Here is an 18,435-nt window from a genome sequence, read left to right as displayed (position 1 = left end):
GCTGGGGAGAGAAGAAAAAGAATAAAATATACAGTAATGAGTGTCCTTTCCCCTTTGCCTGTAAACTCCATCTGTGAGGACTGCAGCCTTGAGAAGGTGTGTGGACAGCAGCACCAGCACATTCAGTGTACTGGTAATACTGGGAAGAATTTAGTCTGTCTGTCAATCCATTCTGATAAGATCCCTCCTGACATTTTCAATTATTTCTTTATTTCTTCCTCCTCAGTGGGTTTTTTTTTTCATCCCAAACATCAGAGTGTGGGAGGTAAGAAGGTGAAAGGGCAGAATTTACTGCTTTCCTGAGCTCTGGCATTATCCCTTAGTCACTCACCAGGGGAAGGGGCAGCTCCATTTAAGAGTAATTTTCTTTTAGGATTATTATGCCATAAGAGTTTCTGTGTATAAGTGTCTCTGTCTCCTGCCACTCATTAAGCAGTGTTCTCCAGTTGTCTGTAATATCTTCTGCACTAAAAAACATGAAATGTTTCTTATCCAATTGCTAAAAATCTTTGAAATTGTTATCAGTAATATCCACTTAATTCAAATGCTTGGTAACAGCATAGAAATCCTTTTATTACAAATGCCATATCTTACTTCCTCAGTAGATAAATAACTGATTAGGTTTTCCCCAAAGTATTTAGCCTCTGTGGTAATAAAGCTCTGCAGAAAAACCAACCTGGCACTTCTGATAGTTTAGGGTTAGGAAAAGGGCAAAACAAATCAAATTCTTTAAAAACCAAAAATGAGCAAAACAGAGCCCAAGCCATTTCCCTCTTTGGAGGTCATTTTATTGAGGCATCTCCAGTTCAGAGCTGGAAACGGGACAGGACATTAAAAATAAAGTCCCTGTCAAGAGCAAAGCCAGAAGCACATCTTGATTGTTGCTGCCAGAGTATGTCAAGGGAGCAGATGAAAACCTTGTGGATAAAGAGAAACCCACCAGGACTGAAAGGCCACATAACTGATGGTGGGATTAAAACACTCACGGGGATTTAGGGGGTGAGTACATTAAGCCTGAAGAGTGAAGGTCGGGGGAACTTCTGCCATGGGTACCCAGCCAGGATGAGAGGACATAACCTCAAGCTGCACCAGGGGAGGTTTAGGTTGGACATTAGGAGGAATTTCTTCACAGAAAGGGTGATTAGACATTGGAATGGGCTGCCCAGGGATGTGGTGGATGAAGGGGATGACATGGCATTAGTGCTCTGGTTTGGTTGACAAGGTGGTGTTGTGTCATAGGTTGGATTTGGTGACCTCAGGGATCTTTTCCAACCTTATTGATCCAGGGGTTCTGTGAGCCACCAGGGGCTCGGCACCCGCAGGCTGCCACAGCTGGGGTGGGTCCCATGGCACATGAAGGTGATTGGCCTCAGGGGGGTTTGGGGGAACCTGGCAGGGCAGCCCCCAAGCACCCCCTGCCCCACTGCCCCGGTGCCCCGGAGCGCCCTTGGGGCACCCTTGGCAACGCGGGGCCATGGGGGAGGGCTGAGGGGTTGTTAGGGATGGTTGCTGGGATGGTTGTTAGGGATGGTTGCTGGGATGGTTGTTAGGGATGGTTGTTAGGGATGGTTGCTGGGATGGTTGTTAGGGATGGCTGTTAGGGATGGTTGTTAGGGATGGTTGTTAGGGGTGGTTGTTAAGAATGGTTGCTGGGATGGTTGTTAGGGATGGCTGTTAGGGATGGTTGTTAGGAATGGTTGTTAGGAATGGTTGCTGGGATGGTTGTTAGGGATGGTTGTTAGGAATGGTTGCTGGGATGGTTGTTAGGGATGGCTGTTAGGGATGGTTGTTAGGAATGGTTGCTGGGATGGTTGTTAGGGATGGTTGCTGGGATGGTTGTTAGGGATGGTTGTTAGGGATGGTTGCTGGGATGGCTGTTAGGGATGGTTGTTAGGAATGGTTGCTGGGATGGTTGTTAGGGATGGTTGTTAGGGATGGCTGTTAGGGATGGCTGTTAGGGATGGTTGTTAGGAATGGTTGCTGGGATGGTTGTTAGGGATGGTTGTTAGGGATGGTTGCTGGGATGGTTGTTAGGGATGGTTGTTAGGGATGGCTGTTAGGGATGGTTGTTAGGGATGGTTGTTAGGGATGGTTGCTGGGATGGCTGTTAGGGATGGTTGTTAGGAATGGTTGCTGGGATGGTTGTTAGGGATGGTTGTTAGGGATGGCTGTTAGGGATGGTTGTTAGGGATGGTTGTTAGGGATGGCTGTTAGGGATGGTTGTTAGGGATGGTTGGTTGTTAGGGATGGTTGGTTGTTATCGAGGGTTGTTAGGGATGGTTGTTAGCGATGGTTGCCGGGCGGTCGCTGGCACGGCAGGAAGCGCTTCCAGCGGCGGGAGCAGTTCCGGGGCGGCGCGGCGGCGGCCGGGGAGCGGAGCGGAGCGGAGCGGGCGGTGAGTGGGGCCCTGCAGGGTTCTGCGGACGAGGGGCGCTGCCGAGGGGCAGCGATGGCTCCAGCATCGCCCCGGGAGCGAGTGCAGAGCCAGGGGCGCCTCGCTGCTCCTCCGGGGCCGGGCGGGGCGGAGGCGGGCGGTGTCCCCGGCCTCTCCCGGCCCCTCGTCCCGCAGCCGCGCTGGTGGCCACGGGCTCAGCGCTGCGGACAGGAGCAGCCAGCAGAAATCGCCCTGGCTCCATCCCCACACCGGCTAAGCCATTTAAAAAATCCCACTTGAGCTTTTTTTTGCCTCTCCCTTTGACGGAATCTTTCACTGTACTTTATTTCCATCCCAAGAGAAGCTAATATCTGTTACTGCAGCTGTTCCCATGGCTTTGTGCTCTGCCGATTATTGAAGGTGTCAGCTGGGAAACACAGAAAGGTTTGAGTCTCTCCTGGCTGGTGCATGGCCCTGATCGTGGAAATATGTTATTATTTATCCCAGGGCCTGGTCCTGGGCCATGGGGAACACACACATCCTCTTTGGTGCTGTCACTGAGCAGAGCAGGAGCTGCGGCCCCGAGGAGCCCCTGGCTGGCTCTGTGCGAGAGGAGGGATCTTCCCACTCCTCCACCTTATTCCTTGGGTATCACAGCTCGTGAATAACCTGGAGGGTCAAGGGCAGCTTCCTCTCAGGGTCTGACACAGGAATATTGATCTCAAATGCAATTTAAGAGGAACTGCTTTAAGTGTGGCCATGGTGATGTGGCCTTAGGAGAAAGACAGGTGACAGCCTGGGGAGAAGGAGAGATGTTATCCAAGGAATAAGTGGTGAAACTGGGCTTCTTGGGAACAGGGAGGATGGCTCCATCACCCAGGGACCTGTTGGCTTAGGTGTGAGGCAGAGGCTTTGGGCATTGTGTGAACCACTGGAAGTTTTTAAAACTGAGGAATTTTGCTCAGAGTTTGGCTCCACTGATGGCAGGAAAACCAGTGGTCTGAGTGTGGGTTGCCTGAGCAAGCAAGGACACTGCTGGAATTAGTTGGAGCACAATGCCAGGTCCTCTCTGAGCGTATTTCATGGGATACTGCTTCAAATGGTGGTGGCAGCTGCTGCCAGCCTGCAGGAGAGCTCTTGGTGCTGATATTCAAATTCACCTGGGTTTGTTAGAGAAATACTAATGCCCCCAAGAGAGGTGAGCTACAAACGGGGAAAGGAGGGGAGAGTTGTAGAAGATGAGGACAGAGATTTTTTGTTTTCATTGTATTTCTTTCCTTTTCTTGTTTATCTCTGTGTTGTGTTTCAGGTGTGTGAACCAGGATTATCAGTAGGAGTTTGTCCTGAGAAACCTCCAGGTGAGGAATGAAGGAAAATCCCATACTGCTGTGTTTGAGGGCAGGGACAGGCAACAGTAATGTTTTCAAAAGATATCCAGATGAGATAAATGCAGCTCAGAGGTGATTCTGGCTTAGGAGCTGCTGCCTTGGTGGGTTGGGAGAGGGGGTGATGTAAAAGGCAAAAGCAGCTGGGATGAGCCACATGCTTTGTTCACAGCACTGAGCAGCCTTTGGGACTGGCTGAGCCTGGGTGGGTCTGAGTGTGTCCTGACTTCATGTGCAGGTCCCACACAGCCCTTGCTGACTGAGTTTGAATCAGGATTTGAAACATTTTCTTTCACTGAAGTACTGACCTGGACAGGACCTTGAGAGTTCATCTGTTCTTATCTCCTGGTTCAAAGGCAGAATTATATATACTCACACCCCATCCCAGGCCAGTGCTTATCTGACCTGCTCTTCTGAATCACCAGCAGCAGGCATTCCACAGTCTCTCTATTCCAGTGGCTGGCAGTCTGTGCAGTTGGAAATGTTTTCCTGCCATAAAATTCAAAATAACATTCTGTAGTTCAGCTGAATGAAAACTAAATAATTATTTTTCATCATTTCTTTACCTCTCCTTTTAGTATGTCACCAAGTGATAGTTGCCTCTTGTGCCATGGCATTGAGTTGATTCTCAAGCTTACAGCTATAGCTTTGCTGGAATTACAGACCACATTTACCATCCTTCTGGACTGGGTCACATCTGCAGATTGTAACAATCTCCTCCCAGCCTGGGAAATGCAGAGCCTGCTTTGGAGATAATTTCTAGGAGCCAAACTCAGCATGCAAACTCAGAGCCAAGCTTTAGTGGTACAGAGAATTGTAACTATCAGGGAGCAGGGCTGTTCCAGGGAATGCACACTGGGATCATCCAGGTCAGGAAAACTGAGTGGGGCAGTAATCACAGCTGAGTGTGATGGCATCTCAGACTAATTGGATTTCCCCTTGGGGACTTCCTGAGGCATACTCTAGCAGTTCTGGCAGGAAAGTTCTCCCTGTTGTAAAAAGCCATTACTCATTCATAGAGCAAATTGACAACTCCATTAGCAAAAGATAAAGGGAGGAAGGAAGGATGGTCTCATGGCTGAGAAGCTTGGGACCCAGGAGATCAATATTTAACTCTGCCACAAACTACCTGTGTGACTGTTTTAAGTTATATGGGGCTTATTGTAACCAGCCACTAAAGCCACACTTAAATTTGTACACATAACTCGTTCCTCTGCCTTGAACAGCTCCAGTTCTGTGTGGTTTAAGTAGCTGAGTTTGTACAGCATCTAAAACAACAAGACTGTGACCACATAGACAGTATAAGTAAAAATAGATTGTAATCACCTTGCATGTGTGATCAACTTCAGGAAGAAATGTATTCTTGCTTATTAAGCTTTTCCCTTATAGTTTCATGAACATGGTTTGTCTGCTCCTCACCCACTAACGGCCTAATACCAGGAGTTGAGGGCTATTTTTGTAGGCAGGTGACAAAAGACAGACACCCAAATTAAACACAGCTTTCATTTTCCTTTTTGTTATTGCTCCAGTAGATCAAGAGTATCTCCAAAACTCCATGAGGGAGACTGTCACTTTTGGATAACAGAAAGCGAATGCCAGGAAGGATGATGCCAAAAATTGCTCTATATTTTCCCCTTGCAGTAACCAGTCTTCTTGAGAGCAGTAGAGGAGAAGGCTGCACTGACAATGGCTGCAGAGTTGGATTTCTCCCCCCCTGAAATCCCTGAGCCCACGTTCATGGAGAATGTGCTGCGCTATGGACTCTTCTTCGGAGCCATTTTCCAGCTGATCTGCGTGCTTGCCATAATCCTGCCCGTGTCCAAGGCCCACAAGACAGTAAGGAGTGCTCTTTAATATTGATATAAATGGGCAGAGTCAGAGAAAACAGCATGGGAGGGAATGTTAAGCAGCTAATGGAGACACAGCTGCCCCTGGGATTGATGACAGTTTCACTGTTCATTCTCCTTCCTTCACTCTGGCTTTCCCACCTCCAGTTTCTGTCCTGTGATTTACCACCAGATAGGAAAGTCAGGAATAAATACCTGAGCCAGGATCTCCCTTAATATCAGTGAAAAAAGCAACCTGGAGCACTGACAAGGTGTTAAATGCATGTGCAGTTCCTGGCTGCAAGAGAAGGCTTTGTCCCAGCCCATATTGTCATCCTGCTGCTGATTTGCTTCATTAATTGCCAGGCAGGGCATCCCCTTTGCAGGACCTGCCTTTCAGGAAATGACCCTGGGCTTGAGTTTGTGTGTGATTTTTGGAAGCAAGATGCAGGTGAAATTTCTGGTGTATCCTAAAGGTGAGGAAAGCAGTTTTCAGGACTGACATCCCATCCAGTGCCCAAGGTCTTTTGATGCACTTGGCACAGGAGAAGGTGAAAGGGAAAGGCTGAGGTGAGGTGTTCCTCTAGACTGAGGGATGTCCTGCATCTGCCTGTTTTTTTTCCTTAAAGAGAAAAATATCTTTGGTGCTGAGGACAGATATTTCAGTGCTGCAAGGTGACCAGGCTGCAAGTTTAGTGCTTTGATACAGATGTTGTCTGAAGGTATATGGTATATTTTCAGTAACAACTCAGCATGGGGAGTTTTGTTTTCAGACTCTTTATTTCCATGTTTGCTCCCTCCCTTTGTGCAGAGGAAGCATGGAAATTTTCAACCTGTTGGGGGAAGGGAATGCCTCAGGATGAAGTACAGAGTGAAGGATAAAGTTCATGACCCAATTTTTCCACCTTTAACTGCTGGTGTGATGTGATGCAGTTGTGCCATGGGTCATGCTCCCTCCTGCTTGTCCTGCCACAGGAGCTGCAGCTCCCAGCAGGGACATGAACAGGATACCATGCAATGGCATTGCAAGGCTTAGAATCATTCAGGTTGGAAAAGACCTCCAAGATCATTGAGTTCAACCTTTGCACTGTTACTGTGCAGCCACCAGCACCCATGTGTCAGAGTCCAGCATTTCCCCTGTAAACTTTTGAGAAATACCAAGTAAGCCCATTCTTGAAAGTTTAAAATAGTGAGAGCTTTGGTCTGGAATGGGACACTGGAGACCAGCCCCCAATTAAAATGATATGGCTCAAGGACCTTTTACAGCTTACATTTGTAGTATGCCTTGATGTTTGCATACTCTAGTTTTTCTTTTCTCCATATATAAACTGTCCTCTTGATGTGCTGTCCATATGACTTGTTTACAAGACCATAAGCACCAGAGGCTACCCCTGCAGCCCTTGAGGTAGGGTACTGGGAACTTTGCTGTCCTGGAGCCTCACGCTTTGAAGCCTACCCTGGTTTGGACATTAGAAGGCAGCAGTGTTCACGTTATGGCAGCAGCATTGTGAGTAATAACCATGTCCCTGGAGCCTGCCAGCTCCCTGTGCACTGATCACAGCCTCTGGAAAGCCAGCCAAGTCTCCTTCCTTGGAAAGCCACCCAGAGGTGAGATCTAAGAGCCCAGTTACTTGAGAGACGTTTGAACCAAGCTCTTTGATTAAAAGGACACTGTCAGATGCTGCCTCCCCCTCCATTATCTGGAGTTCTGGCTTGGAAGCCTGGAGCTCGCACGTCTCACTCAGCCATTTTTTGTGTGTCCTTTTCCAGTTGGCACACTCAGGCTGAGAGAACCCAAGATGCTAAAGCAATATTTATACTCAAATGCATTTAATGAAAGGAGGCAATCTGCATGTGTGTGCTTTCTCAGAGGAGACTGGCGCTGTTCCCTTGTGCTTTCACAAGACAACTAGATTTTATTTCCCATGGTTGCAATATTATCTCTCATCTTCTCTGAAGGAAACAGGCATCACATCTCAGTATTTTGTTAGTCCAGGTGGAGAAAGCTTTGCCTGCAATTCCCTCCGTGGATTTTAGAGGCTCTGAACTTTAAATTCTTACTGCTGCTTTGGGGAGTATTTTTTTGTCTTGCACATGATAGTGATTAATGTTTGGCAGAAATGCCTGCTGACTGTTGCCATGCACCCTGGGGATTATATGTTATCTTTTCCTAATTCAAATAGTTTTCATTTAGTGTTGATTTTCTTCTTGCCTTCAAAGTTTTTCTCCTCCAAAGCCTGTTTTAGATACTTAAGCTTTTAATGGAATCTCTGGTAACAAGCTGTTTCTGTGCAGAACCTCACACTCATCAAAAAGCACATGCAGAAGGAGTGGAGATGATGCTGCTTGAGTCTCATTAAATGTGGCCTCAGTTTGACATCAATGTGTTCCAACAGAGATACCCAGCACTTGTTTCCTCTGCCTTATACTCAAATCCCCAAAGCAACCTGTTAGCAAATGGTAAAAAAAAGTTACTGACTTTTCTTAATTGATTCTTGTAGGACTCAGACAGTTTTGAGCCTAAGAATACAGAGACGGTGAAGAAGCCAAAGGCAAATGCTCCACAGATAAGCAAGAAACCCAAGAAGGAAACCAAAAAGAAACGATAGAGGTGTGACTGATGAGCCTCCAAAGACCAAATAACCACCTATAATCATGTTTCCTCAGAGACAACATCAAAGGCAACTAACTCTGTTCATGGTTTTCTGGCATTGCCATCTTTTACTTTTCAGGGGAAAGAGAGAAGGAACTCAGAAGAGTGGAAGGGTTGGGGTTCTGCCATAGATTTCTTACAAGCAAAGAGAACTTCACATATCCAGGACTTCATTTGACTTGACTAATGTGCCAGTCACCACTAAAGTGACTCCTTCCAGTTCTGGTGGGTAGAGAGGGATGTTGGCCTGGCTCCTCCATGCTGGCTGGGATTTGTAGTAAAGTCACTGTGGAAAGTGGAGCATGGGTTTGCTACTTTGGATACCAGTTTGTGTTGTGTTATTTGAAGGCAGAGGGATCAAATGGATCAAGAATACCACACTACACAGCTTTGTATTAATCTCTGTTGTCATCTAGTCTGAAATACATAGCTGCACTCTATGGCTTAATCATAATGCCTTTGTCATATTCTTTAATTCTTTAGGTAATAACTCACCAGATTCCAGACTGCTGGAGATGAAAGCTTTCATTTCCCCAGCGTCGCTGCCTCTTGTTCCCCACCCATGCACTCTTCCTTTCTGTTCCCACCTTTGAAAGCAGCTACATTTCAGGGAACTGAGCCTGTGGTGGGGATTGTGATGACTACAAGAATCAGGAAACACTTTGACTCTGGAAGGTGCAGAATTTAACACCTGTGCTGGTGGAGTCGTTCTTGGGAGCTTGGGGAGAGCAGGCACTGCGTGCTGGAGGAGACCTGCTGAGGTGGGAGTGTGGGGATTGTGCCCTGGTGGTGTCAGCCAGCACTGCCATGGATAAACCCCCTGACCGTGGGCCCTCTTTCAACACAGCTGGGCATCATTGCACTTGCAAATTCCCTCCCAGCCTTCCCTGCCAGCCCGCTCCATCTCTGGCTGAATTCCTCCTGAGGGTGAATACGTTCTCAGCCTGAGGAGATGTGGTATTTTAAGATCCAAGGGGTGGCAGGCTGGCTGTGTACCATGACTGCATGGCAGGAGACACAGACACTGTATTCCCTCAGGCCCTGGCTCTCCAGGCCCAGGGACAACCCAGGGCTGGATTTAAATATGGCTAGACAGGAAGGAGATAGGTGGTGACATAGCCACGGAGTCTCTGTAGAGCAGCTCGAGCTTCCTGATGCCAGCTCACATCTTGGTTTGTTTGATCAGGAGTGAGTCAATGGGAGGAGAACCTGCTCTCTGAGGCGCACCCAGGGTTCAGAGTGGCTTTGAAGGAAGGGTTCTCCCTGGCAGGGCTGCAAGTCTGTGATCCTCTTTGCATACACAGACTCCCATCCTCGAGTCACAAATGCCTGGTGAGCCCAGGTGTGTGTTCTTTAGCAGCAGGTGAACAACACATTTACAGAAACCATCAGGGCTGGGAACAGCCACGTCCTCTGCTCACTCCTGCTTTTGGTGGGGGTGACAGATGGATCCCAGTAGCAGTGTGACTCCCCTGCTCCAGGCTCTCTGATGGTCTTAGCCAGAATGCTGGCACCAAGTTGCACTTCCTAAAATCCACCTTGGAGTTCTGCTTTAAATTTTGCTTTTTAAATTTCTTTTTCTGACTTACATGAAGGCAGTACCAGGAGGACAGAACAAAGCATAGCACTCTAAAGTTGCTTTAAGTTCTCAGTACAAAGAAATATTACAAAAAGTTCCCACACAAATCACAAAGAACAGTGTTGTGCCATGAGTTTCCATGATGGACCTGTGCTATGTCTCTGATCTGCAGGGCAAAGAAAAGCCCTGGGTAGGTCCTGCAGATCACTCTTTCCATTTTAATACATGAGAATGGTTTTATGTAAATTCCAGCTTTCTGCAGGTTACCTAAAGCAGGGGGTTAATGCTTTAATGGAATCACAGGACACATGTTATCCAAAATACAGAATCACTTCTGTAGCTCAGATCCAGTTAGCAGTGGGCACTGTGTGGCTGTTACCTGAAATAGCAGCTACTACATCAATGTCCACATCCAGCTGTTTGCAGGCTGGCTCACTCATTGCTCAGTAGAAATCATGGATATTGGGGTTTGGTTTTGTTGGGGGGAAGAGGGATGAAGATAAATTCCCCAGTCTGTTCCTGACAGCTTTATACCTATTTGAATGCTCTTGTTTGCTGAACTTAGAGTATGTAGAGATTACCAATAACCCATGTATTTTAGTTTATCTTGAAATGTGTAATAAATGCCATCAGAATCTTTGTTTAAAAAGAAATCTGTGTTTAAAGTTGTGCTGCCTGTTTCCTCACATTCACTGTGAAAGCTGCCAGAACTCCCAGACTATAGGAACACAGGGACATAAATAACCTATTCATTAAAATGATCCATTAAGGAAAATCCTTTCAGATCCTTTAATCTGTGAGAAATTGGTTAGTTAATACTGTCAGGCATGTGTGCATCTGTATCTCTGTTTGACTTGGAAGTAGCAAACTATCTCCCAACACTGCTTCACCTTCCTGGAAGGAAGCAGAAAACCATCCAGTGACTGAATCAATTTGCCCCCCATGAGAGGTTTTTGGCTCTAGGAGCCCCCATGAAGGTAGCCCTAATAAAGGCATCATTTGTTAAAAATGCAAGCAGGGGATTAGATGGGGATTCAGGAGGCTGGTAAAAGGGATTTTCAGGAGCCTGGGTTTGCCTGGCTGGAGTGTGGGGGTGTCTGATGGCTCCTCTTGGCTGCAGTGAGACCAATGTGGTAGCCAAGCTCTGGCAAGTGTTTGTGGGTTCTTGGTAGCCAAGCTCTGGCAAGTGTCTGCTGGTTCTCTCACCAGAAAACCAAAACAGAGAGGAGGACTAGTGTGGCGACTCCTTTAATTCCCAAGCGCTTTTCTCCAGGCGGTTTTGTAATTAACATCCCACAGGGAGCTGAAGACCTCATTAAGTCAATTTTATTGAAAGGGAGGTTTTCAAAGGTCTGTCTCCAGGTCCCTGCCATGAGGCAGCACCACTGCAGCCACACCTTGCTCTGCAACCCAAAGCCAGGAGCTGGTGGGGGACTGGATTTCCTCTGCTAGTGCACATCACAGAGTTCTGTCCCTCAGCAGGACATGCCACACCTCTCAAGAAACATGGCTGGGAGTTGGGAGTTCTCTCCCCTGTTTTTGGTCACATTCAAGCAGCTCTGCCCCTCTGGCCACGCTCGTCTCGGGCGCTGTGGCCGTGGCTGTCCCCTGAGCTGTCCCACGCTCACAATGCATCCTTGTGCTCCCCCAGTGCCAGCAGCACAATCCCTTGAGACGGGCTAATAAGTAGCTCGTGACTGGAGTTCCAGTTCACATAGTTCAATTAAATCCCTGTTAATCTTGTTCAGACCTAATTTACTTTCATTCTCATACACACACCTCTCTGTGCTTCAGAGAGATTCTGCTGAGGTTCCCTGTGGACAGGAGTGAAGAGCCCCAGGCCCTGAGCCCCATCAGGCACTGATGTTTGCAGAGCAGCCCCCTTGTCGAGTCAATAAACTCAGATTATTTCCCAGCCTGTCATGAAGAGTGAAAATACTCCTTCAGTGCCTGGGTTTAGGGAGGGTCAGGCTATCTGGCAATGCTTGAGGGACGATAAGGAAGCTGTAGGAAGGGAGGACCTGCTCAGTGTCTGTTTGCCAGGGCACTGCTCAACCATTCCCCTGTGTGTGCGTGGTAATTTGGGGACAGCTGGGAGCTGGGGTGCTGGACTTCTGTCCTGGGAGCATCTCTTCCACACTGATACTTCTTTCAGGCAGAAGTTGTGTTGTTCACAGCCTGTGGCCTGCAGGGATTGAGATGACAGTATTGATTTAGTTGTTTGTTTATTAATCTCATGAGGCATCAGTGACTGCAGTGAGAAAATGGGATGATGAATGGAGAGTGCTGGAGTACAGAGCATTGCTGTGTGTTTGATGATTAGCTTGATTGCTGGCCTTGGCACTGGGAAGAGATCTGACCCTCCTCTTCCTCATGCAGCCATGAGGGATGATTTGTTTGGGAAGCATTCCCTTTCTCCCTGGCCAAAGATGTGGGCTGCAATCAGTGTTTGCATCCCTCCTCCAGTTGACAGTCACTGCAGGTCCAAGGTCCAGCTCTTCTCTGGCAGTTTGTGGCTTTTGAGCAGTGGTTTGTGGGGGTGTTTTCTGGCTTTTGGTACCCAGGCCACAGTGCAGTAGCTGCTCCAAATGTCTCTTGCAATGTCTCTTGCATGGGGCTGACAACTGCAGGGCAGTGAAATCGGCTTCCTGCCTCTCCCTTGAAATTCAGCTGATTTTCCCATTTCATGATGCTTCTTCCCAGTTTGTGGCTTTTCTGTCACCATAAATCTCTCCCATGACCCTCGTGTTTCTTCCAGCCTGTAGACTCCTGTCCACTGCAGTTCTGTCCTTGCAGACACATTTTACCTGCCAGTGACAGTGGGCATTACCTGCTGTTATCAAGGACTGATACAAAGAAGGAACAGGTACAGGAACATCCAGGATGGAGAAAGGATTCAGCCCTTTGTAATTTTTGGCGATGATTTTTTCAGCCAGCAGATGTGACATCTGGGGAAGGGATTTTCCCTGCTTTGGGAGCCCCAGGTACACCCAGACAGTTGTGCCAAACACATCATCCCTCAAAGCCACGAGGAGCCAGAGCCATCACACACCACACTTCTGAGGTCATGACAAGTGAGGGCTGTGTGTGCTCCACACCACACACTCAGATCTGTCCTCACCAGCACACACAAGATTTGTCTTGTGCAATCCCAAACCTCTTGCAGTGCCCACTTCCCTCCTCGCAGCTTCCCTGGTTTCATTTACTGCCTGGAGGCCCCGCTGTGGCTTTGATGCCCCTTGCACTCTGCTTGCCATCCCTGGGAAACCACAGTCCATGTGAGGACTCAGCAATGCAGAGCAGGGATTGGAGCACAGAGGCTGGTGGGCTCCTCCATGGTTTCAGCCCAGCCTTTCTGGCTGGTGGCTACAAGGTAAGCCTGCTTTGGGTCACATCTGCTCAGCTTTTTGAAAACATCTGTTGCCTGGTCAATGTCTCTTGTTGCATGAGAGGAGCTCAGCTCCCAAATGAGGGCAAGGAGCAGGATCTTTAGCACCATGCTCCACTGGAAGTCCTATTTGCACAGAATTCCTTTTGTGTGAAACCTGCACTCAGGACATCTCCATGTGTCCTGCCAGAGGCTGTCCCAGCCTCTGAGCTGCCACCCTGGGTCAAGTTCAGCCAGTCCCCGTGCATGGACTGGGGCCATGGAAGGCATCAGCAAGATGAGACGTCTCATATCTTGTCCAGGCTACAACCCAGGTGTCCCTGGCTCCAAGGCTTGTTCCTGCTGCCTTCCCTTTGGCTGCTGCTTCTGCAAAAGCCATCCCAAGCTTATAAATTCACCTTGCCATGAGCCAAAGTCCAAAGTACAACAGACACTGTCGAGCTCTCACAGGCAAAGCCGCTCCTGCAGCTCCAGGAATCAGCTCCAGACGTTTCCTGCTGTTATTTGTGCCTCAGCTCTGGCTGCACAGGCAGGATCCATGCTGGGGCTGTGCTGCTGGTGTGGAGCTCGTGGGGTCCCATCCCTCTTGCTCCCCGAGGGCCCATGGCTGGGTGAGCCCCTGCTGTAGCCGGAGGGCCGGGCTGCAGCTGCTGCAGGGTGTGCAGGAGAGGGTCCTCGTGGCTGTGCTTTCCACGGAGCAGCTGCTTGGGATGCTGTGGTGGCTCCTCTGGCAGCTGCAGCAGATATCCCCCAGTGTCAGGCCTGGGCAGGAGGAGCAGATTTTGAGAAAAGCTGCAAGCAGTTCTCGTCCCTTCCTCCCCATTCATTTCACTTCTTTTAAACTGAGCTCAGATGCAAACATCACATGGTTTAAGCTTTTCAGATTCAGACTTTGGCCTCCTTTGCCCATCCCTCACTTGAAGGACCAAGGCTGGGTGATTAAGGGGAAACACCCTTGTGTCTGCTTGGCTCTGCTTGCTCAGGCTGCAGGCAGGCCAGCAAGCAGCTGGGTGCTGGCAGGGAGGGAACGTCCCAGCCCTGGGGCAGGGTCTCCTGGATGTGGCTACCAGAGCTCTGCACCAGCCAGCCACCCTCTACTGCTCTGCTACCAAAATCAAGCCAGAAGCAGGGCTATAAATCTCATCTGGGTCCCTGAGTTTCTCTGAATCGCTCTTTTCTATGGATACTAAGACTGGCCAAAAAGCAGAATTTCCGTGCTGGGAGATGCCAACATCTTGTCTGCAGCTTTCATACTGAGCTGAGGCAAGAAGCAAAACCTGTCAGATTTTTGCCCAGATGAGCTATTCCAAGATACTTAGTTCAGATTGTATCAAAGCATATTTTATCAGTCAGAAACCTGACAGGAAATGTTGTGCCTTTATTGACCCTGCAGATAATTTCAGCCCACAGCTGTTGAACTCAGTGCCTCCTTATTAAATATTTGCATGTCACCGAGTCAGTGGTTTCCCCGCAGCCCTTTCCCCCAGGGAATTTTGCAATGACACTTCCTGGCTGGGGCTAAGGGCCCCTTTTGCACAGCAGATTGTCACCACACAGAGGGACACAACAGGTCCTGAGCCCTCCCTGGTAATTTCTTCTCAGCTGCCCCTTTTTATCCTATAACCTACAGGATGCTGGCGATTGCTGCTTGGCTCCTGCAGCCCTGATGCTCAGTGTGGGAGAGAATGGCCAGAATGGGCATTTCTAGCATGAAATATTGCCAAATGGCTCGTGCTGCAGGGTTATTCTGGTCAATCCCCCTTAGTAAATCAGCTGCTGAGCTTGAAACTACAGCTTCCCTAACGGGCTGATGGTGCTGATCATTTCCCATCTCACACTCACTATTTGCAGGGCTGTAAAGCTCAATGATCGTAAAATCTCAGGGCAAGAGCCGTGGCTGCCTCTCTCTCTGTGTCCAGCATCTCAAACACAACCATTATATTATTAATAGTAATAATTCCTGCAACTGTTTTTGGAATTTGCAGTGAACAAAGTGCAGCCTCAGGAACAGAATCCAATAGACAAAACTGATTCACGCGTGCCAAGGAGATGCTTAAAAATAAAGCTGGCTGGAGATGAATAGATGTTTTGTGGTAAATCCACAGTTACTTTGGGGAGGTCAGGGCTCGGATCAAATACTGGACCAAACAAGCACCCTCTTACCTCACAGGAGGATTTCAAGAGCCCTGTGGAGCAGTTTGATCTGCACACCTGGAGGGGAAGGAGTCACGTACTTACATACTTACTTACTCATGAGCATGACAGCATCTGCCTACAGTAACTCTCATTCTTCTTGTTACTGATGAAACTCCTGTAAAGGTCAGCAAGAAAACACAGAAACACCTGAGCATGTCTTCATTTTTTTCTAAAGCGTCATTTCAAGACGTCCTGTAATAACCGAGCCACTGGAAATACTCAGTGCTACTTTTGTTCAAATTGAAAGTACTTGGTTTTCAGTTTCTGTAACCCTCTTCCTCTCTCTGGGGTGGGTTTTATCAGTGCTATTTAAAAGTGAAGAATCATATCAAGAAAATAAGTTTCGGACCAGAGACTGAAATCCCTGGTTGGGTGAAAAAAGTAGCAATTTGCATTAGACTGCTTAAAGATAAACATTTGGAGTGAGGCAGGAGGTGAAGGGAAGTGGGTGGCCAGGGGCTGTCAGGCTCTGGACATCAGCTCTGGACATCATGTCTGAGCCAGGAGTGTCCTGAGGTGTGTTGGGTTGCTTAAATGGTCTTAAATCGTAGTATCACCAGCATGTCCAATGTCAGCCCTGTGAGGCCACATTCCAACATCTGAGCACAAAAGATAAGAGTCTGGGTTTAAAGAGTGTCTGTTTGTAATTTTAGATTTGCACATTGGCATCATCTTAGAAGAAGGAGAGGTTGTGTTGTGGACTTGGTCTGGCATGTTGAAAGGCACAGTGCTGTGGGTGTTTGCCTTCCAGCCATGGGCCGGCACCGCCAGAGATGGGAACTCCGATTGGGAGGCCAGCCTGGATAAAAGAAGTGGATTGCAAAAGAGAAAAACAAAATACAAATATTTATAAGTCATAATTGCATCTTAGATTTGGGTCTGGATCCAGCTGAGGCTGAGTCATCCTCACCAGCTCACCCGGGGCTGGAGCCAGGTCCCCACTGCCCCGGGGTGTGCTCCCCTCGGGCAGCGCTCCAGGCTGCGGAGTGGGAACTCCTGGGATAGGGAGGGACGGGGGAGTGTCCCTGTGTCCCTGTGTCCCTGTGTCCCTGTGTCCCTGTGCAGCACAGCAGGGAGAAGGTGTGGGGCTCCCCAGCATTGCTCCTTCCCCCACGCTACATCCTCATGGGTGAGCAGAGCAATCCCCGGGACTGCCCCGCAGCACCGCGTTAATTCCTTCATCCCACATCTGACGGAGAACCCTCCTCTCCACATCCCCAAACCCGAACAGCAGCCGGGGTGGGCTAAGAACCGACACCCCCCAAGCCTCGGAACAAGCCCGGCCGCGGTTGGATGCTCCGGCACGGAGCAGGCGGGGCTGGCCCCCAGACCACCCACGCCACGGGTGTCCGGGGAGCCCGGCCGGCCTCGCCCAGCCCCGGCAGGGAACCGAGAAGGAAAGCGGCTCCTGCCCGGCTGCAGGGACCTTATCGGCGTCAGCTCCTCCCAGGGAAGGGCCCCTCACAATGTGCTGGCCACGGGTGATGGATCGGCGCGTGCATGACTCCGTGTTCCTGGTGACTCATGGATTCGCTGGCCTTCGCCAGTGTCATGGGAAATATTTCTTTAATAACTCAAAAGCGGGGGGGGGGGGGTGGGGGGAGTGGGAAACAGAAAGAAAAACTCCACCACGTAGTTCTTTAAAACTCGCTAACTTCCCAAATTGTTTCTGAAGTGTCGGATCTTGCTCAGAGTAAGGAGGGTTTTCAGGAAACCCCCGCGGGGTGGCTGCAGGGTTGGTCGGAGGGCTGGGCAAGGATGGCAGAGCTGGTGCTGGCTGTGGAAATACAAGGGTCACTGGAGCTGGCCAGGAGCCGAGCGTGCCGGATCAAAGACCTAAATGGGAGTTTAAGGAGTGGACTGCTTCACCTTCTTTCTTCCTGGAGGATAACGTGACAGGGAACACCTCAGTGGATCGCCAGTGGGGGAGGTGGGAGGGCTGCCAGCGCCGCTGAGCTGGTCGGGCAGCCCCGACGGGCTGGGCGCAGGCATCGGGGCACCCGGCTGAGCCCTGAGCCCGCGTGTGCAGCCCGGCACTGCCCGGTGCCAGGGCAGAGCTGCGCATTTCCCACCTCCTGCTGCTGCTGGAAGGGGAGGTGCTGAGGAGCAAGGGGAGGGATGGGTGGAACTGCTCCCGTGTGCCCCCCTGCCCGAGTGGAACTCAGGGACACACAGCCCGGAGGGGGCGATGCTGCCAGAGGGGTCTGGGATCCCCAGGAACACCCGCAGCTCCACTCTGCCTTGTTTTGGAGACCGGCACCGGCTTCAGGGGCGACCGGGGTGGGGAGTGTTAACCCCTAAACGGGATAGATGCCCCAGCAGAGCACACACACCGCTGTGTGCCTGTGCTGCCTCCAAAGGGCCCCACAAAATCGCCCGGGTTCCCAGGGAGGCCCAGGACGTGGTTTATCTTCGCCTGCTTTTCCAGCTGAAGTTTTGCCTCCTTCTGACTTCAGAGAAGGGGGAACGTGGGTTGCAGCCCTCTGGGAAGGCGAGGTGTCCCTCCTGGGGATGGGGAGGAACAGAACCTGACAAAACAGCATTTCCCCTGCAGTTCGCCGTGTGTTGGAGCTGTTGAATAAAGCGAACCGCAACCCAGCCGGGTTTCAGCCTCCTGAAAATCACTTTTGTGTTACCGGCTCCGGCTTGCAGGTAACACGCCAAGCCAGCCCGCCGGGGCGAGCAGCGCTGGGCTCGGGTGGGAGCACCCCTAGCCCCCCTCACCCGCGGGGCGACGCTCCCACGCGTGTCCCCGGCGCAAGCAGGCGCTTCCCCCGCCGCGGGCCGGGACGCGCCGGCAGCGCCGGCGGCGGGGGCGGCCCCTGGCCCGTGCGCGCCCCGCGGAGCCCGGCTGCCCGGAGCCTTCTCCCTGGAAAAAAAAAAAAAAAAAAAAAAAAAGCCACGGAGGGAGGGGAGGGGCTGCTGCTGCCTTTTCCCCCATCCTCCGTTTCCGGTTTGCTGCCATATTACTCTCTCTTTTATTTTTTTTAATTTTTTTTTCCCCTCCCCGCGGTGCCCCCCCCGCCCCGCAGAA

At 50.0% G+C, this 18,435-nt stretch overlaps 1 protein-coding gene across 1 annotated transcript; it reads left to right on the top strand.

The window, feature by feature from the left end:
* The first annotated feature begins 2,315 nt into the window (after positions 1-2,315).
* On the top strand, positions 2,316-10,470 carry MANBAL (mannosidase beta like). The gene is made up of 4 exons (XM_063404629.1): positions 2,316-2,395; positions 3,684-3,732; positions 5,401-5,595; positions 8,087-10,470. Exons 3-4 carry the CDS (start codon positions 5,446-5,448, stop codon positions 8,192-8,194), a joined length of 258 nt encoding a protein of 85 aa, XP_063260699.1. The 5' UTR covers positions 2,316-2,395; positions 3,684-3,732; positions 5,401-5,445; the 3' UTR covers positions 8,195-10,470.
* The last annotated feature ends 7,965 nt before the right edge of the window (positions 10,471-18,435 follow it).

The sequence above is a fragment of the Prinia subflava genome, chromosome 8 (assembly GCF_021018805.1).
Source record: "Prinia subflava isolate CZ2003 ecotype Zambia chromosome 8, Cam_Psub_1.2, whole genome shotgun sequence".
NCBI classification, from domain to species: Eukaryota; Metazoa; Chordata; class Aves; order Passeriformes; family Cisticolidae; genus Prinia; species Prinia subflava.
This window is presented reverse-complemented; position numbering and strand designations above follow the sequence as displayed.